The sequence below is a fragment of the Arachis hypogaea genome, chromosome 16 (genome assembly GCF_003086295.3).
Source record: "Arachis hypogaea cultivar Tifrunner chromosome 16, arahy.Tifrunner.gnm2.J5K5, whole genome shotgun sequence".
Classification (NCBI taxonomy): Eukaryota; Viridiplantae; Streptophyta; class Magnoliopsida; order Fabales; family Fabaceae; genus Arachis; species Arachis hypogaea.
The window spans coordinates 13067076-13083588 of NC_092051.1; the positions used below are offsets into that span (position 1 = coordinate 13067076).

Consider the following 16513-nt stretch of genomic DNA (forward strand, 5'->3'; position numbering starts at 1 on the left):
AATCAATACAATTTGCACTTATATTTTTCAAAATTTACACACGTGAATTAATAATTTTTTTGTTAAAAACAATTTAGTATTTGTACTAATTAAATAATAACAAAAAATATTAAAAATTACTGAATTTTTTAAAATTTCTCTATCTTTTATTATCAAATAAGTTTAATTAAAAAATTAATTTTTTAATCAATATCAATTATTTTTTTAATGATTTTTATTTTAAATTTTAAATTTTAATCTTAAGCAAAATATTCTAAAATATAAAAATAAAACATATTTTTAAAATAAAAAATGAACTAATATTAACTAAATAAAAATTAATTTTTTATACTTATTCTATGTTAAATGAATTAAATATCTGATAGATAATTTTCCCACCATTATTCATGGATGGCGTTGTGCATTGGAAGTTGCCAATGTATCTTTCCTCACAAATTGGATTTTCATTGAGGCGGCTAACTTTGGTTTTCACATGGGACATGCAGCCACGTGGCATTGAGGGACTCGTAGAGCCACTACTTAAAATATCTGTTTTATTTAATGAGGTTAATGTATATCATATCATATAATCATAATAATAATGTATTATAAGTAAGGTGGGGTTGATGAGAGCTGGTGGTAGTGATATATGTGCGTAGTTGATCATATGGCTTTATATTAAATGAATGAAAAGATAGATAGAAAGCAACTTGGGGGGTTTTGCCATTATCTATTCATAACTATTCACTGTCCTTATTCCTACTCCAATTTCTCTCTCTAATCAGTAAGATCCACTTTGCTTAAAACTGAATCTCAAAAACTACTACATACTCTCAACCTTATTAGCTATAGCAGCCACTGATTGTTGCAACAAGAGGCATAATATTATACCTTCTACTATGGACGCCAATGTATCCACTAAACTTGAATCAGAAGAAACTTCTGAGGAGCTCAAATCATCAGAAACTCAGGCATCCAAGAAAAGGTGGACATAATATGCAGTTCTGATGTTTGATTTTGGCTATGTAATTTAAACATAAAGTTTATTTTGTTCAACTTTTGGTTTTCATGTTGATGTATGTGCATGTGTGGCAGGAAAATGGTTGAGAAAACTGTTGTGAGGGTGAGGATAGGAGAGGGAAACAATATCAGCAGACTGAAGAATGAAGGGCTACCTTCAGATTTTTGGTCTTGGAGGAAATATGGACAAAAGCCAATCAAAGGGTCTCCATATCCAAGGTTAATTCACCTTCTTTGTTTAATTTCTATACTAGATCATCATCATCATGTAATAATGTTCTTATGATCTATATGTATCCTTAATTAGTCCCATATATATGTATATTCTGTCCTTCTTAATTCCAAACCCCTATAGAAATTATAACCCAAAGAAGCAAAGCAATCAATATCTTTTCTTTATTTGGGTTTCCAAAGCAATTAATTTAGTTCCTTACTATTGTTAGTAGCATTCATTATGGTTAGATTTGATGGAGTAAATAGTAAATACAGAGAAACTAAGCCTATTTAGTACTTATTGGTAACACAAAATATGGAGACAGTTTATTTCAAGATAGACTTTGTTTAAACTTGTGTCACTTAGTGTCTCAGGACAGTTTCAAAACATAATCTTAATGTGTCGTTAGTGTGTAAAAGGAATTTCAATTTCAATTTCAACCCATGATTTTGGTCACCTAGCTATGCCTTGAAGATCTCACAAAATCTAATCTTGGTATGATAACTGTGCAGGGGTTATTACAGATGCAGCACGTCAAAGGGTTGTTCAGCGAAGAAGCAAGTAGAGAGATGCAGAACAGATGCTTCAATGCTCATCATCACATACACCTCTACACATAATCACCCTTCTCCTGATGCAATAATCTCCACCCAGAATTTATCACAAAAACCAAAAGAACAAGAAGCTGGAGAAACCACAGAAGAAGAACTATCAAAGGTGGAAGAACAAGAACAAGAACATGAACATGAGCATGAACAGGTTGAAGAAGAACACAGCACGGATCATGAGAAGCCAAGTACTACTACTGTGTCTATGGCCACGGCTGATGAGAAGAGTTTCCATTACTTGCAGTCTCCAATAAGCAGCCATGAAGATATTGTTGTTGTAGACCAAGAAGATCCATTCAGGCACGGACCTACATGGAACCATGGGGGGGCACTTGCCCCCACTCTCATTTAATTTTTTTAAACAAAAAAAAATATATACATATATAATATGCCCCCATTTTAAATTTTAAATGATCCCATTACAAATAAATTAAACTAATTATTTAAAACCTTGAATCCATTTTATCTTGCTATCATTTTGATTATGAGTTAACCTAATTAAATTTAGTCTTCTCTCATTCTCAAATCCTAGTCGTCACTCATTTATTCTCTTAAACTCTCTTCTTAGTTTCATATTTTCAACATTTTTTTTCTATTCCTTGTTTAGTGGTCATCTTGTCTTCATCAACAGGTAAATTTTAAATTCTCTATTTTGTTTTATACAGCTCTCTATGATTTTATGTTTTTTTTCAATTTTATTGTTTCTCTTTTCATATTTTCGATTGCAAATTTTAATTCAAACAATTATAGTTTAGGTATTAATCTATTTTTATATTCTCTTCATGAATTTATATATTTTATTTTATTTTTGATTTAGTGATCCTTATTATTTATTTGTTTATCTTTCATTCTATTCTATTATATATAATTATGTTGCATATAAATTTCTAAAGTGAATCGATCAATTTACTAATTTAGAATATATATTTTTTATTTTTAGAAATAATAATGGAAAAATATTTTAAAAGAAAGCTACCACTAGAATCTGAAGTCACTTCATTAGTCTCTTCTAATAAAAAAAAGTTTTTAAAATTCAATGTAAAAAGTTTCATAGTTGATCCTGAACAACGACCCAAAATTTTAAATTATGATATAAATGACAGAGATGAAATTAGACAAATTTATTTGTGAAAAGATCATTGTCAACCAAGAGAATATAATTTTCTACAAACATATTTTGGGACTTTTTTTGGTAAATTTAATGCTGATTGGTTTGATGAATTTAGCAATTAATTGGAATATAGTATTTCATAAGATGCTGTTTTTTATCTCTATTATTATCTTATGAAATCTGATAGTGCGAGTAGTAATGCTTTTATAAAAGAGCTCTTTTTAAATTTAAATTAATATATCTTTTGATAATAATGTGAATTATTTTTGCCCCCTTACCATAAATTTTCTGGGTCCGTCACTGGATCCATTCAAGCTAAGCAGTGAGAAAAGCCATGAAAGAATAGATCTTTTGTTAGAAGAGGAAGAGCCACTATGCTATGCACAGATCAAGAACTTGACAACGAAAAAATCAGATGAACTTGATTTCTTCGATGAGCTTGAGGAGTTGCCCATGTCTTCACCTTTCTTGCACTTCACGAGGAGCATTTTATCCGATGAAAGGATTCCCGTTTTTCCTTCTTGATTCACGTGTGTGCCTTTTTTTTTTTTATTTGGATAATTGCCACCACCTAGAAGAATGTATCTATCTATAGTAGTATTATTGTTCAGATATGTTATTTATCTCCTGATATATCCATTTGGGTTAGATTTTCAATTTCTTTTTCTTAACTTTTGAAGCATGGACTTAGTCGTTTTTAATTTAATCTATCATCAGCTATTACAGTTTTTATAAAGTTATCTTTAAATAATCATTTATTTCATGTAATATAGTTTCTGATTTTAAAAATCATCATTATTGGTTAAATTTGATCATTTTTATTTTAAAAGGTGCACACATGGAATTGGGGTTGGAGTTGGAAGACATGAGGGAGAGGATCGAGGAATGGGGGGGCCAATGGCATTGGATGTTACTTTTGGTTTTTATTGAAAGATAAATGATAAATGGCACGAGGTTCGCGAGGTAGTGCTCTTCTTTTTTTGTCTTTGCATAGCACTCAGCACTAAGCAAGGACCAAGTGATCCCTTTTTCTTGGGTGCCCAAAATGATGGAGGAGTTAGTGTTGATTTGCTTTCCTTTGCCACTTTTCTTCCTATCATTATTCTCTTCACTCCCTTCTTTTTGTCCAACACCAGACACTTATTTTATTTTTGGATTTTATCAGTATCAAAAATGAACACCCGCTTCGCTTATTTCTATTTACCTTTTTATTTTATTTTTTTGTTAAAGTTAGGAGTGAGATTGAAATTCTGAATCTTAGGTGAGGATGGAAAAATTATGCTATTTGAATTATAGCTTGTTGATTATTTATCTTTTTTTTTTAATTTTAGATTTGAACAATAATATCAAATAGAATTTATTTAATTAACTTGTATTCTACAAACATTTTTAAGAGTATAATAATAAATATTTTTAATAAAACATTTTTTATGATGTCCTTTAAAAATATGTATTGTTTTGCAATATAATTGCCACTCCTTGGCACTACTCAACGGTTATTTATGAATATTTTGAAGACTAAGCCAATGTTACTTATGGTTTAAGAAACCAAATTACCATTGTTTTATCTTTAATAGTGTTTGATTAGAAAAGTAAAATTAGAAAGATTAGAGTAAAGTATCATTTTTATCCCCAACGTTTGGGGTAAGTTTTAAAGTTTTTCTAACGTTTAAATCGTTCTATTTAAGTTTCTAACGTTTTAAAATTGACTCAATGTTGTCCTGCCGTTAGAAATCCGTTAACAGACTTAATGGTGAGACAAAATTAAGACGGTTTTGAAACGTTAGAGACTTAAATAAGACGATTTAAACGTTAGAAAAACTTTAAGGCTTACCTCAAACGTTGAGAAAAAAATGATACATAGAAATAAATTTTAATTTTATCATTCAATAATATCAATTTTTTATGGTACATATTTATTCAATTATTTTTTAATCACATCTAAGTAAATTACACTTAATCACATTACTTTTATTCTAAATAAATTTATTTTTTTATAATTTTACTCTTAAAAATTTTTACTCATCATGAAATATTTGTAAAATGATCAATACATAAACTTGCGAAAAAGAAAAAAAATGATACATATACAATAAAGTATAAATTGTACATTTTGTCCCTAATGCATCAAAACTCTTTAATGTTTAATTTAGTTAAACTTTATTTTTAATTTTATTATTCAATAATATCAAATTTTTACGGTAGATAATTATTCAATCATTTTTTTAATTTTATTCTGGGCAAAAAACTAGAATAAACCAAGGGAAGTTGCAAATTACCTAAATGAGCCAAAGTGAAATTCGTTTTTGCAATGAGCCAAACCCTATATTTATATAATTCGAACCAGTGTGGTTCGAACTCTATTCATGAGTAATTCGAACCAGGGTGGTTCGAATTACTAAGAGAGAAATTCATTCAAGTAAATCGAACCAGGGTGGTTCGAATTACTTGGGAGGAAAACGTAGCACATAATTCGAACCAAGCTGGTTCGAATTATATGGGGAGATGCTGCATCAAGTAATTCGAACCAGGCTGGTTCGAATTACACAAACTGAATTCGAACCAGTTCGGTTCGATTTAGTGGTAGACAGTGCAGTATATATATGGTTCTAAACGTGAGTTGCTCTCATAGAGGGTGTAATATGGCTAGTGAGGAGAGTTTTGTGGTTTTGGTTCACCATAGAGGATCCATTAAGAGGAAAACTCGCTCCGGTGTGAAGTTCACAGATAAGGATCCTCTCTGTATTGTCGTGAAACCAACGACGAGCTATGATGATCTTGTTAGATCTGTGCTGATGAAACTTGGTCTGGAAGGTGCGAAGCGAGTGAAGAAGTTTTTCTATCGCATTCCAATCACTGTCTTGCAGGATACGGTGAAGTATGATTGCTTCACGATTGGTAGTGATGAGGACCTGCAAGTCATGTTTCTATGTCGGAGGCAGTTTCCCGAGGTGAGAACACCAGAGTTGTTGGCAAAGTTGGTTGATGTGGTATCCAGCTCAGGGGGTTCGAACCGGAATGCCACCACTGAAGCAGCGGCAGCCGGTTCGAGTTCCAGGCCTGCCATTGCTTCTTCGTCCGTCCCTGTGTACGAGCCAGCGGTCGAACCAGTCGCCTCCCCGTCTTTTGCTGTTGATCTGAATGATGGAGTAGGCGACGTGGTAGGATCAGTTGATATTCTGCCGAACACTTTACAGGGAGTTCCACCGGTTGGCGTCGGAGACGGAGTGTTGGGTGATGTAGAGGAGGACGACGTCGAGCCGGATATGATTGAGGATGACAGCGGCGACGAGGTTGGAGCGACTGAGCCTGCATTGGTAGTCGGTGGTTCTAGTTCTGGCACACAGCAGTATCCACCACATTTTTCCTCTTTGGACCTAGATGCCATGAGGAAAGAGGGTGTTTCAGGGCACTCTGTTGGATTCGGAGCTAGAGATGCTGAAGGGACTGCTGGTTTGACAGAGTTCCAGGTTGGTCAGCAATTTCAGGATAAAGACGAGGCCCTGTTAAGTGTGAAGACTTACAGCATCCGGCGAGGGGTACAGTACAAGGTTGTGGAGTCTGATCATCGCCGTTATGTGGGCAAGTGTTCTGAGTTTGGGAATGGGTGCACATGGTTGATTCGACTGAGTCTGCGGAAGCGCAAGGGCATTTAGGAGGTCAAGCGGTACAATGGACCTCACACTTGTCTTGCGACCTCCATCTCGAGTGACCACAGGAGCTTGGATTATCATGTGATTTCCGCGTTCGTTATGCCAATGGTTAGGGCTGATGCATCCGTCAGCATCAAGGTGCTCCTAAATGCCACGGCAGCACACTTCGGGTTTAGGCCGACTTACAGGAGGGTCTGGATGGCGAAGCAGAAGGCAATTGCCCTCGTATACGGTGACTGGGATGAGTCATACAACGAGCTCCCCAGGTGGGTTTTGGGAGTCCAGTTGACGATGCCTGGTACTGTTGCAATCCTACGGACGAGTCCCATTCGAGTTAGTGGACAAGTAGACGAGTCTCAAGCTTTTTTCCACAGACTTTTCTGGACGTTTCCACCGCTCATCCAGGCATTTCACCATTACAAGCCCTTATTTAGCATTGATGGGACCCATCTGTATGGGAAGTACGGGGGTACTTTGCTCATCGCGATTGCACAGGACGGGAACTCCAACATTCTACCCGTTGCATTCGCACTAGTAGAAGGTGAGAATGCAGAGTCTTGGTCATTCTTTCTCTCCCACCTTAGACAGCACGTGATACCGCAGCCCGGTCTTCTGGTTATATCGGACAGGCATAACGGCATAAAGGCTGCGCTTGAGGCTCCGGACGGAGGTTGGTTACCTCCATCTGCATACCGTGCATTCTGCATTCGACACGTAGCGGCTAATTTTGCCCTTACCTTCAAGGGCAAGGATGCACGTAGGCTTCTAGTGAATGCCGCATATGCCAAGACCGAGGTTGAGTTTGATTACTGGTTTGATATTCTTCGGTCTGAAGACCCGGCGATGTGTGAGTGGGCGAACCGGATTGATTATTCCTTATGGACTCAGCATCGTGACGAGGGACGGAGATTCGGTCACATGACGACGAATATCTCGGAGTGTGTGAACTCAATCCTAAAGGGTGTCAGAAGCCTCCCTGTATGCTCTTTGGTGAAGGCAACATATGGAAGGCTTGCGAAACTCTTTGTTCGCAAGGGTAGAGAGGCTGAGGCCCAGATGGGAACCGGACAGCAATTCAGTCAGTACTTGGTGAAGTGTATAGAGGCCAACTTGAAGAATTCGCGGTGCTTCACAGTGACTTTGTATGACCGGGATAACTCCGAGTTCACCGTAGCCGAGACCACTCCGACGGGCTCTTTCTCATTGGGTACCTACAGAGTATCGCTTGCGTCCCGGACCTGTGACTGCGGGTACTTCCAGGCACTTCATTTCCCGTGCCAGCACGCACTTGCATGCTGCGCCTACTCACGGGTTACCTGGTCCTCTTATGTTCACAGCGTGTATCAGATTAGTTCAGTGTTCCGTGTGTACCAGATGGGATTCACACCGCCGATACCGGAGGGATTCTGGCCACCTTACGACGGGCCAACCGTGATCCCGGACCCTGCCAAGAGGCGTGCGAGAGAGGGTCGTCCGAGATCCACTAGGATACGGACGAATATGGACGAGGCAGATCCGAATCGGCCAAAGAGGTGTGGCCTTTGTCGCCAACCCGAACACACCCGCAGGAGTTGCCCACAGCTTGGAGGACCGTCTCACACGGGGGGCCAGTAGTAGCGATCTTGTTATTGTTAGTGTTTATTGATTTTATTTTTCCTGTTACTTGTTATGTAAGATGACTTATGTAATCTGTTTATCTTTTTACCTTCTAGTAATGAAAAAGTTGCATCTGCATTTGAATATAGTTAGAAATCCCATGACTGCAAAAGTTGATAACTAAAGTGTTATATGATTCAATGATAATACATAGTCACTAATCCACTAGGTAAATACCAGATTTTTAAGTACAATAAGATGAGGAAACAACAAGGAAAAATAGCTCTAAAGTAACAACAGTAATCCACATCGGTTTGGTACATGAGTGAACCCTAACGTCCAAAATACATGAAATGTAAATCATCTAAACAAGTGGGAGCCTGTCCCACAACGACGGGAAACCCGTGGCCTCTGACCTCTGCGGATAAACGGCTCCTCATCCTCTATCTCATCTGCGTCCTCATGCGGGGCAGGCTGTGCGGGTGGCGTAAAATGGACAGGTGCGGCAGACGGCCCGGCGACAGACTGTGATGCAGCGGTGTAAGCGGAATGTGGGATACCTCCCAAACTAAACTGGTCACCAACAGGTGTCGTAGCAGGCTCGTTCAGATCAACATCTAAGGGTGCCTGCGTGCCAGGGGTCTGAGGACGCCTCCTGCCCGGCTCGTCCTCCTGCATGATAGCCGAAATCTCCGCTAGAAACCGTGGACTGCCGAAGTCCGCATCAAGCGTATCTGCCCCAAGGAAGTCCTGCCACTGTGATCCGGGAATAACCCATGGAGTACCGTCCTGCTGAGGCTGGTCGTCGGTGGGTACTCCAACAAAGTAATGTCCAAAAGGACCGGACCCAAGTCCAGCGTCACTAGGCTCAGCCCCGTCACCCATCCCTGAGCCATACCACTCACCTCCGTGCACCCCATCCTGGGTACTACCACCAGCAACTGAAGCCGCCCCTGCACCATCCCCGCCCTCGGGCCCATGCTGATCATCGTCATCGTCCTCAGGGTCAGGTGCAGCGGCATGAACCGCAGCACGCCCTCTACCTCTGCCAGGATGATGTCGTCGTCGACCCCTAGCGGGGCCGGCCTTGTCGCCAGCCTCCATAGCACGCTCAAGCCACCCCCAGTCACGCTGGCTACAACGTGTGCCCACGCGAGCTCTCCTATCAATCCGCCTCCTGTCCGGCACGTCGTCAGGCCGATCCATCTCAGGTACTCGCCCAGCTCCCCGCTGTGAGGCCTCAACAGGAATAGCAACGGCTCTCGGATCGCCCAACTGCGGATCCGGAGACAAAAACCTCTTCCCGTGCTGACTCCACCAATCCAAGAACTGATGCGACGGACCAGGGTCAGCAACAACATCGAATCTCAGCACGCTCTCCGTACGGTCGTCCCAATATTGATGCCACTTCTGCAAATGGGACGGGAACCATCGATCGCCGCCTCTGCCGTCCTTCGACATCAGAAAGTCAATGTTCAGGGCGGCCTGTGGACGGGGCTGCACCCCTCCAAACTGCGGAAGAACCCTGTCTACCTGATGCCACTCTATGACGGCAAAGTAGATAAGCGATGTAACAGACCGCCACAGCACCATATGCCGAGGCTCCAAAACCTCGGGATGCACGACCTGAAGTACGTCGGGGCTACTGTACGGCATCCAGATAAACTGCACCCAGAACGATACAATGTCAGGGCAACTCGTGATCCCAACTCGTAAATCGTGGTTAAATAAAAAAACTTATTAAGTAACATACTGACCTCTCTATCCTGCAACCGGTCTATCCAGAGCCTCCACGTCTGAACTCTAGGACCCTTCTCGCTACTGGAAGGGATGTAACCTGACCACCTGCAACATGCACATGTGTTACCGCTACTTATATGTGTGCTTAGGGTATCCAATACATTATGAATGAACACGCGGTTATGTGTAGTAAATTGAAATAGACAAAGATTAGTAAAGTACCTCGAGGCCAATGGCCAGCTGAACGTCTCAAATCCTGCAGGCCTAAACCGAGGAAATCGCCAGAAAATCCATGACTGAAGTAGCTGAAGTGGGCCCGCTAGCTTGATAATATTTCTGTTCGCCACACGGCACATGCACCGGTACAACCATGCCAGTGCTGCAGAACCCCAGCTGTAGGTCCCCATCTCCTCCAGCCTAGCTACAAACGGAAGCCATCTAATGTTAACGCGGTTGCCCGACTTGTCCGCAAAAAGCTGCGTGCCCAACAACATCATGATGTATGCACGGGCATAACGACGCACAGTATCCTCATCAGCTCCCTCCGGGCACTCACCAAACGTCTCCTGAAACCAGCTGCAGTTGACCGCGTACTTCTGAACCTGGCTAGGAGGAGGTACCACTCCAAGCAACTCCTCGAACCAAACCCAGGCTGGACGGCCACCATCGATGTATACATGGAACTCTAATAGGCAGCCGCTGACGTAACGCCCGTCCACTGGCAAACCCAGCTGGTATGCCACGTCCTGCAGTGTGATCGTGCACTCTCCGAACGGCATATGAAACGTGTGCGTCTCCGGACGCCATCGCTCAACAAATGCACTGACAAGGGCCTCGTCCAACCGGAACCATCTATCGTTCAGCCTTGCAAGATGGTAAAGACCAGCCATCTGCAGGTACGAAATGTATCTGTCATCCAGGACCATGCCCTGCTACCGCCGCATGCTCCTGATGCATCGCTGAGGCTGTGGAAGAAATGAACCGCATTATTAGAACCAGCTTAATTACCGGTGACAAACATAATCAACACGATAATCCCTAAACCAAAAAATCTTACTATGTATAAAAGATCTAACATTATAAAACCACAACTAAACCGCTTACATAAACCACTAACATAAACCACTAACGTAAACCGTTAACGTAAACCGCTTACATAAACCACATACATAAACCACTAAGATAAACCACTAACATAAACCACTAAGATAAACCACTAAGATAAACCACCAACATAAACCACTAACAAAAACCACTAACATAAACCATTAACAGAAATCACTGACATAAACCGCTAAAATAAACCACCAACTAAACCAACATCTAACCCGCATGCCAAACCACTAACTCACATGTACCGGTAAAACAAAGTTATTTCCGTACTAACCTCTTCGTTGATGACCCCAGCTATATGGGCGACTCCGTCCAAGCGATATAACCGTGCCGGATCGTCCCCCATGAGCAGAGTATTCCGTTCAGGTCTTTCTCGGAGAGAATCTGGGTCGTTTTCTCTGAGATTTGGTGGGGCAGGGGAAGGTGAGAATGGTTCGAATGAGGCTGATTCGAACTCCTTATATAGCCCAATCACTAGTAATTCGAACCAGGGTGGTTCGAATTACTAACAACCTAGCTTAAGCGTAATTCGAACTAGGGTGGTTCGAATTACATGATGACCTCATTTACCCATAATTCGAACTGGAGTGGTTCGAATTACTTGCATTCCTAGTTCGAACCAGGCTGGTTCGATTTACTTTCAATTTTTTCTTTGAAATTCGAACTGCTCTAGTTCGATTTATTTGAAGATGAAGTTCGAACTAGCCTGGTTCGAATTACATAAAAATATGATCTGGCTCATTGCTGTATCGATTTTCATTTTGGCTCATATAGGTAAATTTGGATTGATGTTGGCTTATTATAGTATTTTGCCCTTTTATTCTTAATCAAAATATTTTTTCTAAGTGAATTTATTTTTTATTAAGAGCAAAATTTAAAAATAAATTAAGTAATTATTTATTGTAAAAAAATTGAAATTATTTTTTCTTTCCCACAAGTTTATGTATTAGTCATTCTACAAACATTTCATAATGAGTAAAAATCTTTAAGAGTAAAATTATAAAAAAATAAATTTATTTAGAATGAAAGTAATGTGATTAAGTATAATTTACTTAGATGTGATTAAAAAATAATTGAATAACTATGTACTGTAAAAAATTGATATTATTGAAGGATAAAATTAAAATTTATTTCTATGTATCATTTTTGTCCTCAACGTTTTCGTTCTATTTAAGTCCCTAACATTTTAAAATCGTCTTAATTTTGTCTCACCGTCAATTCTGTTAACGGATCCTAACCGCAGAACAATATTGAGCCAATTTTAAAACGTTAGAGACTTAAATAAGACGATTTAAACGTTATGAACAATTTTATGACTTACCCCAAACGTTAGAAACAAAAATAATATTTTACTTTTTTCATGCTATAAAAAGTTATAAGTAATGTATAATTATATATTAATTATTAAAAACATTTATATAAATTTTTTCATCTCATATTCGTTCCTTAACCAAACACACCCTAAAACAATTAATTACAAATTGTAATTTGTAACAATTATCTCGATTTTGCTTGATTGTATTTTTGCCTACCCCATAGGAAATAGTTTCAGGACTGATCACTTGTTGCACCCTGAATGTAATAAGATAATATATACTCTCTTGTTTAGAGGTGAGGTTAGGTAGCTCAGGTGACAATTAGGATTTTTTTATTTAAATTAAATAATAATAAAATTTATAAAAATACATCAAATATAGGATAATCATTTAAATACATAACTTACTATATTTTGAGTACTAAGAGCAAAATTTAAATACGGATGTAATACTGAAATTTTGGACTATAAATTTAACGTATTTTGAGTGTACGTTTTACGCAGGAAAAGAGATACTGAATATCTAACGTATCTTAGGTGTACCCAAAATATATTTTATGTAAAGAAACGTTTAAAAATTTATCCGAGTTTCAGTATCCAAGATATAGTCAAATCTAGAAAGGGAATCATAGGATTTGAGATATAGTCAGAAACAAATTAACGCCATAGTATTCGAGATAGGTGTATTATGGTCTAGTTTTTTTGTATCCTATATATCTTTAAAAAAAATTCTATATATATTCTCCCACCCTCAACCATTAGTACTCACAATTCATTCTTTTTTCTATTCTCTCTTTATCCTTTAACTTTGTTTGCATAGATAATAATAAGTTCTTTTTTGTTGTAATTTATCCCAATGAGATAGTAAAAACCAATGATAAATGAATGATTTTTTAGTCTAATTCAACTGTGATGATGTTAAGTACTTACTGTGTTGATATCCTGCATGCCATAAAGACTATCATACTGAACAATATAGGAGAATATATTTCAAGAAGATTGAACGAGTTGCATATAGATTTTTATCAGCGCTTTCAAGCGGTGGATTTATTAAGTTATTCTGGCTTGAAAGTGATTAGCATGTGAAGGTAATATTTGACATACATCCAAAACCAATGTCACAACATGTCATGGAGTAGTATGTTATGGTTCGTGACGTGATTGGTGGTGGTGGAGGATCGCCCTCTTCTCAAGTTCTCAAGTAGTCAAACTAGATGCAAGACCGATCCATATTGTCAAAGAGCCATTTGTACTTCAGGAACTCAAACTGAAGGTGTTACAAAGTTACTAGATTTTCCTTGCAACCAATATATATAGGCCTATGACTATATCTCGAGTGCTGTGACCCCCTTTCCATTTTTGATCATATCTCGAGTACTGAAACCTGGATCAACTTTTGAATCTATCTCGAGTGCTCAGTACCCATTTTTCCACATAAAACATATTCCAAATGCACTTAAAATACGTCAAATTTTTGTTCGTCACAAGTCATAATCCAAGATCTCAGTACCCGAAATATAGTATGCTGTATATTTAAATAATTATTCTATATTTTATATATTTTGGTAAATTTTATAATTATTTAATTTAAATAAAAAAATCCTGACAATTATTCTCACGTTTTATTATTATATTCTGTAACGTTTATAAGTTATAACGTTAATATACGAACATGCACAAAATATGGCATCACCAAGTAAAATTCTGTTTTTTACTTTTATTAAATGAATGAATCCGAATCCATTAGAAACATAAAAATACAAATCAAGATTTTCTTTTTCCCCCGGTAAGAACTACAACGCCGTTACTATGTCCGAAAAACACCTCTTCAGAAAGGCCATTTCATGGTTTCTCTAAGAATAATACAACAATAAGCTGAAAATAAAAGATATAAGAAAGATTGCCCTGTTATCTCCAGAGTGAAGATAAGAGCTTCAAGGGTAAAGGCACATCCTATGATCAATTTTTACCTGAACTTTTTGGCACGTAATTACATGAATACCAACATGGATAGCATAATTAAATTGGACTCAGCAGCCAAGAAGATTGTTCTTAGCTAACAAGTACGCTTTGATGGTTTTACCTTGAAGTGAAAAATCTCAACTCCGCAGTTCAAACCGCAACTTCTAACGGCTGGAGAGCTTTGAGAGGATTCATTATGACACCATCTATCAGTCCATATTCTTTGGCCTCTTTTGCGCTCATGAAAAAATCGCGGTCTGTGTCCTGGTTAATCTTTTCCAAACTTTGTCCAGTGTGGTAAGAAAGATACCCATTCAGGTTAGCCTTGTGATGCAGCATTTCATTTGCCTGAGGATCATGACTGATGATTAATTTTCTGTCAAGAATTGTACGAAAAAAAAAAGCGGCTTAAATAGGTTTTTGGTCTGTATAACTTTTCTTTGGCCAAAAAAATTTTTAAAGTCTCTATTTTAGTCTACATTAGTTTGCTCCGTAAAGAGGTGACGTGAAACATCTTGCCATATCAGCATTTCAACTTGCCATGTCAACATTTAATGGAGCAAATTAACGGCAGAGACTAAAATATAAACATTTTAAATTTTGCTGGACCAAAACCAAAGAACGGGTATTCTAGAGACCAAAAACTTATTTAAGCCAAAATATTCTGATATTTGAAAATACACCATTTCTAGTTGCAGACTGAATTAAACTTTTAATTTCCGAAAAGGATTTTCCCTGTATGTCAAAAACCAATTCTATCCATTTGCTATTTAAAGTTTTAAACAAAATGTACTATAATCTTTGAAATTTCAAGACCAACAATGATAAATTTGAGTTGTACCAAATGGCAAAACACTTACCCAGCTTTACTATGCAGTTAGCTTTACAATAATAGAAGTATACAAACTTTAGACCTAAGCAAGAGGTCTATACAGTAGAAATAAAAAGGAAGAAAATGGGGTCTATACCTGAATATCTATGTCAGTTTGCCCTCCCTGAGCTCCACCAAGAGGTTGGTGAATCATTATTCTTGAATTAGGCAAGCTATATCTCTTTCCTTTAGTAATGAGGAATAGATGAAATGTTAGAAAGCCAAATTTTTCTCATATAGAGAAAACAAAAAATAAAATCATGGAACAATTGTAAGTTTAGAGAATCATTATAGATGAATAAATATAGATGGCTGATAATATTTAATCCAACAGCAAAAGCATTAGACATTATCTAGCAGAATTTAAGATAAAAGTATTGAGTGGAAGTAAACTATGCTGATCTAACCCGAAGAAGAATCAGACATTACCATGCCTAACAGTTAAAATAAAAACAAACCCATCATTTTTCCAAATAATAATTTATACAACTTTTTAAGTCTACAAATAGATTGTAATATATATAACACAAGGCATGTTTGCATAAAACAGTGACAAGTTATTGCATTACCTGCTGTAACTGATCCTCCTGGAGAGTTTACATACATGACAATATCCTGTTCAACATATAACATAATATTAGTTGATACAGTGCTTGCACTAGAAAGAGAAAGTTGATTTTAACACACTAGAAACTTGTAAAGATTAAAGACAGGTTCAAGGTAATAATCATATTGAAACGAAGAAAAGGATAAAAACCTTCTGAGGATCAACAGCATCAAGGTAAAGAAGCTGCGCAACTATGGTGTTTGCCATGTCATCATCAACTGCTCCGCCGCAACGTATTATTCTCTATTTACCAAATCATATTGTCAGCGTTATAATAGTTGAAAGACTGATTTACAAAAATTCAGCTTAACATTACCACCATAAGGAAAAACAAATATACCTTATGGACCAAACACCCTAGCATGAACTACTGCTACTCTAAACTTCCAATGTAACACGTTAAATATTTACATGGAGGGTTAAGTGATCTATGTAGGTATGAAATCACCTTTGTCTATAATGATGAACCTTAAATTCCTGAATAAGAAATTTGGCTCTGCTCCAGACATTGCTGGTAGAGAGAGAATGGAAAAGGATTAGTTGTCGACCGAGAACAATGCTTTTATGTGCGAGAAAAACTACGAAGTGCGCAACAGACAAAGACATGTTCAACCTCATATAAAATTGAGTTTTTATTCACACTTTTCGCTTAAATAATAAATCGCAGCACCTCCCCATCTATTCAAGTTGTCAATACATCTAAGCTATTGATGCTGATTAACGA

General features: G+C 37.8%; 2 protein-coding genes across 4 annotated transcripts; one reads left to right on the forward strand and one right to left on the reverse strand.

Moving 5' to 3' along the window:
* Nucleotides 1–386: 386 nt before the first annotated feature.
* Nucleotides 387–4241, forward strand: LOC112758309 (uncharacterized). Of its 3 annotated transcripts, XR_011873901.1 has the most exons (5): nt 552–964; nt 1075–1218; nt 1726–2121; nt 3248–3462; nt 3763–4241. XR_011873901.1 is itself a non-coding variant. In XM_072219844.1 (4 exons), exons 1-4 carry the CDS (start codon nt 879–881, stop codon nt 3249–3251), a joined length of 630 nt encoding a protein of 209 aa, XP_072075945.1. In that variant the 5' UTR covers nt 387–878; the 3' UTR covers nt 3252–3589. The 3 variants fall into 3 exon arrangements, 2 of the variants coding, with proteins under 2 accessions (XP_072075945.1, XP_025662721.1); XM_072219844.1 differs by lacking the exon at nt 3763–4241 and having other exon boundaries at nt 387–964; nt 3248–3589; XM_025806936.3 differs by lacking the exon at nt 3763–4241 and having other exon boundaries at nt 1726–2109; nt 3235–3589.
* Nucleotides 4242–10366: 6125 nt separating this feature from the next.
* On the reverse strand, nt 10367–16153 carry LOC112756679 (ATP-dependent Clp protease proteolytic subunit 5, chloroplastic-like). Its single transcript, XM_072220362.1, has 6 exons — nt 16130–16153; nt 15940–16032; nt 15632–15797; nt 15576–15584; nt 15280–15413; nt 10367–14659 (listed from the first exon to the last, which is right to left on the reverse strand). The coding sequence occupies exons 1-6, from the start codon at nt 16151–16153 to the stop codon at nt 14462–14464; spliced, it is 624 nt and encodes a 207-aa protein (XP_072076463.1). The 3' UTR covers nt 10367–14461.
* Between the last annotated feature and the right edge of the window lie 360 nt (nt 16154–16513).

Coding starts and splice junctions, on each gene's coding strand:
- LOC112756679 (XM_072220362.1), bottom strand. CDS start 16,153: ATGCTAGGGTGTTTGGTCCATAAG. Junction 16,033..16,129: donor TAGGGTGTTTGGTCCATAAG/GTATATTTGTTT, acceptor TTTGGTAAATAG/AGAATAATACGTTGCGGCGG. Junction 14,660..15,279: donor AAACTGACATAGATATTCAG/GTATAGACCCCA, acceptor CATGATCCTCAG/GCAAATGAAATGCTGCATCA.
- LOC112758309 (XM_025806936.3), top strand. CDS start 879: ATGGACGCCAATGTATCCACTAAACTTGAATCAGAAGAAACTTCTGAG. Junction 1,219..1,725: donor AAAGGGTCTCCATATCCAAG/GTTAATTCACCT, acceptor ATAACTGTGCAG/GGGTTATTACAGATGCAGCA. Junction 2,110..3,234: donor ATTGTTGTTGTAGACCAAGA/AGATCCATTCAG, acceptor GGGTCCGTCACT/GGATCCATTCAAGCTAAGCA.